The 7,718-nt window shown below is 43.3% G+C and overlaps 1 protein-coding gene across 1 annotated transcript in view; it reads left to right on the top strand.

Moving 5' to 3' along the window:
• Positions 1 to 315: 315 nt before the first annotated feature.
• Positions 316 to 7,718, top strand: part of myo15aa (myosin XVAa) — a 29,608-nt gene continuing 22,205 nt past the window's right edge. Inside the window, exons 1-16 of the mRNA XM_069675736.1 lie at positions 316 to 699; positions 1,059 to 1,141; positions 1,352 to 1,415; positions 1,592 to 1,701; positions 1,976 to 2,050; positions 4,327 to 4,417; positions 4,914 to 5,017; positions 5,137 to 5,200; positions 5,293 to 5,406; positions 5,521 to 5,682; positions 5,909 to 6,022; positions 6,600 to 6,658; positions 6,799 to 6,922; positions 7,059 to 7,154; positions 7,292 to 7,423; positions 7,499 to 7,624. Coding sequence (XP_069531837.1) covers positions 316 to 699; positions 1,059 to 1,141; positions 1,352 to 1,415; positions 1,592 to 1,701; positions 1,976 to 2,050; positions 4,327 to 4,417; positions 4,914 to 5,017; positions 5,137 to 5,200; positions 5,293 to 5,406; positions 5,521 to 5,682; positions 5,909 to 6,022; positions 6,600 to 6,658; positions 6,799 to 6,922; positions 7,059 to 7,154; positions 7,292 to 7,423; positions 7,499 to 7,624 — 1,902 coding nt within the window. The remainder of the gene's footprint in view (positions 700 to 1,058; positions 1,142 to 1,351; positions 1,416 to 1,591; positions 1,702 to 1,975; positions 2,051 to 4,326; positions 4,418 to 4,913; positions 5,018 to 5,136; positions 5,201 to 5,292; positions 5,407 to 5,520; positions 5,683 to 5,908; positions 6,023 to 6,599; positions 6,659 to 6,798; positions 6,923 to 7,058; positions 7,155 to 7,291; positions 7,424 to 7,498; positions 7,625 to 7,718) is intronic.

The raw sequence follows: 7,718 nt of genomic DNA, 5'->3' as shown, positions 1-7,718 counted from the left end.
TCTGCCCCCTCCGGTCCTCTCCTTTCTGGTGCCATGCTAAACACAGGCCTCCGTGGTGCCTCTTACAAACTTCCAAGTACATCACTACTGAGGCAGCCTGGTTCTGCTGATACCTCAGCGTCACGCTCCCTTGATCTTTCAAATGCTCTCCGCAACCAGAATCTCCGTTCTGCCACCTACCGTTTGCCAGATGGAACTCTGATGACCCGCCCTCAGCCTGCTGCAGAACCCCGGACACTTGACCTATCAAATGCCTTATCAAAAAACCCAAACCTACGTGGGGCAAAGTACCGTCTCCCTGATGGTAATGTCATGATGAGGCTTGGTGCCCCTAGAACCCCAGAACCGCGCTCACTAAATCTATCTGGTGCCCTGCAGAACACTAACATCCGGGGGGCCTCTTTCCGCCTACCCTCATATGCGGTTGTGTCACCCCAGGTCCAGGGAGCCGGCTCTGAACAGCACTGGGCACAGGGCCCCGGAGTTGAAGGCTTGGGAATGCAGCAAGATATGGATGTGTGGGGAGCAGAGAGGGTTCTACCTCATGGGACCGTGCAGAATCTCAATAAGTGGTCCATGTACAGAGACGGGGAGCTGCTGGACCCCCACAGCCTGATGGGACAGGGACATGGGGGTCATGAACCAGGGGAGTGGAATCTCAGCAGGGAAGGGGAACCACAGGGGCACTGGTTTGACAAGGTAAAAGGTTTGAGTTCATGACTTACACTAAAAGAAGACACAAAAGCACATTTTGGCCGATATGTTAAAAGTTGTTCATTGTGTAATTTTGCACTTGCAAGTGTAATGCCAGAATGGAAGCCTGGCAGAAGTAGTTAATAGTAGTGTTGAATTACTGGTGTGTTTCTGGTTTTTAAAAGAGCTGAATATATGATTAGAATTGATGATGGGCACAGAGGCAGATACGGTAAAATGTTTTAAGCATATTTCATCTCAATATGAGTGCTGGAATGTATTAATGCATGAACTCAATGGTTGCAGTGCTACGTACCTATATACATTTCTTTTTCAGAGTGTGTATGTGTGTGTATTTAATTTAGATGTACTCAATCAGAAGCCTGCCCACCGTGGCACACCGGGAGCAACGGGAAGAAGTTGGAGTGGAAGATATGACACAGCTAGAGTAAGTTTACTCATCGCTCTTTACTACTTTAAAAAATGGATTCCATATTGTTCATCATGAATTCAGTTAATGTACTGCAGTTATGTTTGAATGCATTCAAATATAGTCAATGCATATGGGCAGTGTGTGAGTGTTAATGGGTGAATAAAAGGAAACATTTAAAAGCGTTAAAAAAGCCAACTAACAATATTGTCCTTCGCTGCTGTGTAGGGAAATGCATGAAGGGGCTGTTCTGCTGAACCTGAGGAGAAGATCTGAGAGGGAGCTTATTTATGCAAGTATCTGAGCAGCACCACACAACCTACTACATACAACCACAGTATTACTACAAATATCTTGATGCAAAAAAATTCAATTCAAATCGTTTTCCTTTGAAGTTATCGATTTTTTTAATCTCTTTTTGTTGTGGATTTTTCTCTCCGCCCTCATTCTCTTCATTTCATATTTCAGACATATATCGGTAGTATTCTGGTGTCTGTGAACCCCTATAAGATGTACAACATCTATGGCACAGACATGGTGCTGCTTTACAAGGGTCGTGCTCTGGGAGAGAACCCTCCGTAAGTCAGATTCATTCTCTAACAGTGTGGAAAGTGAAACAGATCAGTTTGTGAAACTGAGTTTTATCTCTTAAAATCGTTACTGATGATCGTGTTATAAGCTTTCTGTTGGCTAGATGAAGGAAGAATAAAAGGAAGGTTTTTTTTTTGAATGATTAAAACAGCGCAGGGGGTTTAGAAAAACAAAAAATACTACAGCGCCTTGAGTTACAGTTCACTGCTTTCATCTCTTCAGATATCTGATAACTGCTTGTAACTACTCTTTCTCTTTCAGGCATTTGTTTGCCATAGCAAACGCTGCTTATTCCAAAATGATGGATGCCAAACACAATCAGGTCATAATAATCAGGTAGGAGGCTGACCTTTTCATTTTTATCTCTCCAATTTTGATCAACCGTTAAAAGATCCCCAACCATGTGAATACGAGTTTCATTCATTAGGACTGGGTTTGCTCCATGCTGGTGTGTGTCTCAGTCTATAATTAATGTTACTGAGACATTTCTTTTGATCCATTTTACACCTGATTTAGACGAAAAAAGTCCAAAGTGCAGCAAGATTTTTTCTGATGTCATTAGTAAGAGACGAAGACTAAGAGTTTAACCTTGGCGTACACAGTGTCCAGGAGCTTCTCGGACAGTCAGGTTTCCATCTCCAGTACCATTAGTGTTTGTAAATTCATGAGTGTCTGTCTGTCTGTGGTTTTCTTGAGACAGGGCCATCCTTCACTCCTCTCGCGCTCCGTCTATTTGTCACAGGCGCCTCCCTCCATGTCAAAACTGATCTCTTGGAAAAACACACCTAAGAGACAAGTGCATTTCCATCTCCTGTCCGCAGGATGATTTAATGTAACTTAAATCAAGTGTTTCACTGCATCTTTTTTTGTTTCAGGTTAGTTCTTAACGCTATTTCCCCGTAAAATAAAATAAAAGTAATATACTTTGAAGTAAAAGCTTAAACACTACAGAGACATACACCCAAAAACCTGAACAGGGGTGTGTACTCCCGACACCAAACATATGAAATACACAAACGCCTGCACATGCACACACTCCCACACACAGGGAACACTCTAGCCATATTTGGAAGGAGACACCTGTAAGGAAAGCCCAGCCAGGTCTGGGCCAAAAGCAGCTTCTGTTTCAGAAGTGTGTGTGTGTACATGTGCGAACCCGATGTTTGTGCGTGAGTCACTGAGTGCGTGTTACGGGGTAACTGAGTTCTGGTGTACAGTGACCAGTAATGGCCGGGGTTTTAAGCTAACCTGCCCGTGAGTTGAAACCTTATGCTGGAATGTGGTCAAGGTGCTGGTGTCCCCAAATTCACACACACACACACACACACACACACACACACGTACACATATATACATACACTTCGGCGAAGGTTACATAGATTCTACACGAGGCCTTGTCTAATGCAAGACTGCTCTCACATCACTTAGTCAATTAAGTTGAACACTCACTTAAGCACCAGTCGGAAGGTGAGAGGGATCAAATACGAGACGCTCTAAGTGATTAAAAAAAGCTGTGTGTATGTGTGCTCAAAGTGCGGATAAAGTTCAGGCTCTGACTTTAGTGAACTTCCACTTTGAAAGTAACAGGATTTTCCACGACAAATGACAATCAATCAATCAATCAGTCTTTATTTCGTAACAAAATCACAATAAAAGTTATCTGACAACACCTTGAATCCACCAATGAGCAAGCACAGGGCAATACTAGAAAGTAAGCATAGACAGAAACCTCGAGCAGAACCAGACTCAGCCACTTGAGATCCACTTTACCACCAATCATTCATTGTGTTAAGTATCAGACATGGCAAACATAAGAAATCCCGTCTGACTGTTTATCTGTAATACTTTACGCTAACAATTAAGTTTTTTTTCAGTACAGTTTGGTATTTTAGTAGAACAGGAAAACACTGGATTAACTGGAGAAAAGCAGTGTGTGCAGTGAGTTTGAGCAGTGTTAAAGAAATTCAGCATATTTGGGTCTTAGTTAGTTAGTGTTCTTGTTTCCGTTTGTGGTACATTTGTAGTCCGAGTAATATTGTCCAATCACGTATCAGCAGGATTTACCTTCTTATTAATCTCTATAAACAGACATCTGCAGCAAGTTCAGCTAACAGTCTGTTCTAGATCAAAAATTCTACTTGAGATAAATTAGCTTGACGCTGTCTCACGCAAGCCGTTCAGTGTTTAGATTTCCCGACTTCCTCGAATGCACCAGAAATGATCGATCCGACCTCCGTTCAACAAACGAGCATTTTAAAAGTCGTTTCTTCTCCTCTTGAGGACAGACCTGACAAAGCTTCATTTTGACATGATGTTGAAATTTGGCAAACTTAAGACCCGTTAATTAAAGTAACTCACAAGAAAAGAGGCTACAGCCTCATCAGATGATGGCCGACGGGTTCCGAGATTAGCTAACCTGACTCTGTTGGACTCTACTGGACACTGCGCCTTTAAGAAAACCCTTTTAGGCACTCATTTTACAACATCCTGACATACAAAGGAGAATATAGGGTAATAGTAGCAGAGCTTTGGGGCAATTCAATATGCACACCAATATTACTTCTGAGTCGTATCGACGTTTGTCACTGAGTGTCTGCTACTGTCTGTTTCAGTGGGGAGAGCGGATCAGGGAAAACAGAGGCCACCAAACTAGTCCTTCGCTACCTAGCGGCAATACATCACAAAAGCAATATTGCGCAGCAGGTACACATTGAATCCACACACACACACACACACACTCAGACACACACTCAGACACACATGTTCCTGTTTTAAAGGATGACTAACGCCTCTGGGCGTCTTACGTGTCATGTCTCTCTGTCTCTGCTGGCTCTTCCCGGGTGCAGATCGAGGTAGTGGGGTTCTCTGCATGACTGTGTTTGCTGTGGTGTGTGACAATGTTCTTTAGAGGCTTTTTCTTTCTGCTTAGAAACATCTGTCAAACATCTTTTACCCACCTGATAAGTCGGATTTAGTTGACACAGGTTTAATTTCAAAAGGGCATCAAATATTCTTTAGACTAAATTTGACCTGGGATGAAGTTTTGCTTTGCTTTGTGGTTGTTTTTTGCTGTAGTAACACGTCTTCTGTAGACCCTCCATTGCTGTCAGAGCTAGATATTTTCAACATATCTGTAATTGGCATGAATTGTTAAGATGATGAAAGCTGTTTGTTTGATGTGTGTTTAAATGTCCGGTAGATACTCGAGGCAGCTCCTCTGCTGGAATCTTTTGGAAATGCCAAAACTGTTCGGAATGACAATTCCAGTCGCTTTGGAAAATACATAGAGGTCTTCATGGAGGAGTGAGTATGAAATAAAGACACAAAAGTTTTAGTAGATTTTGTATGATTTTATGGCGTTCTATCTCTTGTGCTTTTAATTGTGTTCCTTATTTGTTGTACTGCTGCTTCTCTCTGTGCAGTGGTGTGATCAGTGGTGCCATAACCTCTCAGTATCTCCTGGAAAAGTCACGGATTGTCTTCCAGGTGCCGCACACACATGCAGATATAGACACTTTCTCTATCTCTTATTCTGTGTGTGAAAGAGTTTTAACTTGTGTTTTTTTTTTTACCTTAAGGCCAAAGATGAGAGAAACTACCACATTTTCTACGAGATGTTGGCGGGCCTGCCCTTGCAGCAGAGGCAGGCTTTCTATCTGCAAGAGGCTGAGACCTACTATTACCTCAACCAGGTAGGAGAAGCAGTGCAGCAGAATCATCAGGCTCATGTGGAGACATGGATCACATTTATGGAAATGAACCCCTCGCTCCAAACTGTCGTCTGCTTTCTCTTTCCGCCCACACAGGGAGGGGATTGTGGGATAACGGGAAAGAACGATGCGGAGGACTTCCTGCGCCTGCTTGCTGCCATGGAGATCCTTCACTTCACCCCTGAAGACCAGTCGGCCATCTTTAGAGTTCTGTCTTCCATACTGCACCTGGGCAATGTGTACTTTCAGAGATATGAGGTAGAGTTTCCAAACGGATCTTTCTTCCCTCTTTCGTGATATTTTTGTTAATTATTTTACTTAATTGGAGATGAGCTGTGAATGTCATTTGCAGCACGGATTTCTGGTACATTTACTGATTATTTTGGCAGTACAGAAACAAAAAGGACAATAAAAAGATAAATGTAATTTTGGAATGATGATGATGTGTTTTTCTGCTTTTTCTAAATTCTGTGTTGCACTACAGGCTGATGGCCAGGAGGTGGCGTCAGTGGTGAGCGCTCAGGAGATCAGGGTGGTGGCAGAGCTGTTGCAGATCTCCCCAGAAGGACTACAGAAATCCATCACCTACAAAGTCACAGTCAGTGTCAGAGTGGGGCATTTCTTGCTCTGTGAAATTACCAACAGCGTGTACATTACTTTTACATCGTTTTCAGCCTCGTTTGAAAACCAGAGGGGTTTGAATCCTCGCTATTCCTGGATTGTTATTTCTTGTGTTGTCAGTCACTTATAGAACATCTGTGTTGTTCTTTCCTGTGGTTAACTATAAAAGACCTTTTCAAGCCAAACTGACCTCTATACACTCTCTCTTTTTAATGTCATCCACATGTTACCCTGTTAGATTATCCACCCTGACATCTCCTTTTCTTTTCCCTCTGCATGTTACTTGTATTTTATCTCAGTCGTAAATGCATCCAATCAGTCTCAGTAAGAGTTCCACTCCCTCTACAGAAGTGAAACACCTGTGTGGGGGGATTATGGGTGTGTAAAGAATTCCATCACCGAGCATATTCTCCCTATTTGGGCTTTACGTGCACAGTGCAATTAGAAATGTTGGTGTTTGAAGAGGTAAAGGAGTTTTCTATAGAGTACACAAGAGGGTTACATTGTTCACCCTTCTTCTACTGTGTTTCCAAACCCTTCTGTCGTCGCTACAGGAGACAATGAGGGACAAGATCTACACGCCACTGACTGTGGAAAGTGCAGTTGATGCCAGGTGGGGCACGGCATACCCAGCATTTTTCTCTGGATGTATTTCATATATGTTAAACCTGTCTGATAATATTTGTTTAGCTATTTCCTCTTCATTACGACAAAGTCCTTAACAACCTGTCCTCACCTGTCTTTGTTCCCAAGAGATGCTGTTGCCAAGATCCTTTATTCGCTGCTCTTCCACTGGTTAACAGAGAGGATCAACGCTCAGGTGTACCCCCGCCAACACACGGTCTCCATCTCCATCCTGGACATTTATGGATTTGAGGTAAACTTATTTTCACAGGCGTTTATCATCCTCCTAAAGAGAGCTGTCCTGATGAATCACTTTTTACACATATAGATGAGACTTACAGTAACACCTGCTGTGTGTGTGTGTGTGTGTGTGTGTGTGTGTGTGTCAGGATCTGGCCTTCAACAGCTTTGAGCAGCTTTGCATTAATTATGCCAACGAGTATCTGCAGTTCTTCTTCAACAGGATCGTATTCAGGGAAGAACAGGTGAGTCACGCCTGCCATTTCACACGCACACACACACACACACACACACACACACACACACACACTTTTCAAATGACAAAATTTTGAATGTTTTGTACATTGTGGAGGAATTTGTCTTACATGTGATCCTTATGCAGGAGGAGTACAGCCGGGAACAGATCCCCTGGCAGGACATCCCATTCAGTGACAACCAGCCCTGCATTGACATCATTGCCGCTAAGCCTCATGGGATACTGAGGATTCTGGACGACCAGAGCTGTTTCCCACAGGTGAGGCAGGAGAGACTACATCCACAGAGTTAAGTCATTGAACGTGTCACTAACAGTCTACTGCTTCGTCTCCAGGCCACAGACCACACTTTCCTCCAGAAGTGTCACTATCACCATGGCAACAACCCGCTGTATCAGAAGCCAAAGATGCCCCTCCCGGAGTTCACCATCAAGCACTTTGCCGGCCGAGTTACGTACCAGGTAAACAGCTCCTCATTGCATACATTTGAGTTACAAACAAGCTACTGGTCCGCGAAGTACCACCACCCACTTGTACCTTTAATAGAGCCTTCCA

The sequence above is a fragment of the Semicossyphus pulcher genome, unplaced genomic scaffold (genome assembly GCF_022749685.1).
Source record: "Semicossyphus pulcher isolate SPU_LCO1_2020_fin unplaced genomic scaffold, fSemPul1.0.p SCAF_25, whole genome shotgun sequence".
NCBI classification, from domain to species: domain Eukaryota; kingdom Metazoa; phylum Chordata; class Actinopteri; order Labriformes; family Labridae; genus Semicossyphus; species Semicossyphus pulcher.
This window is presented reverse-complemented; position numbering and strand designations above follow the sequence as displayed.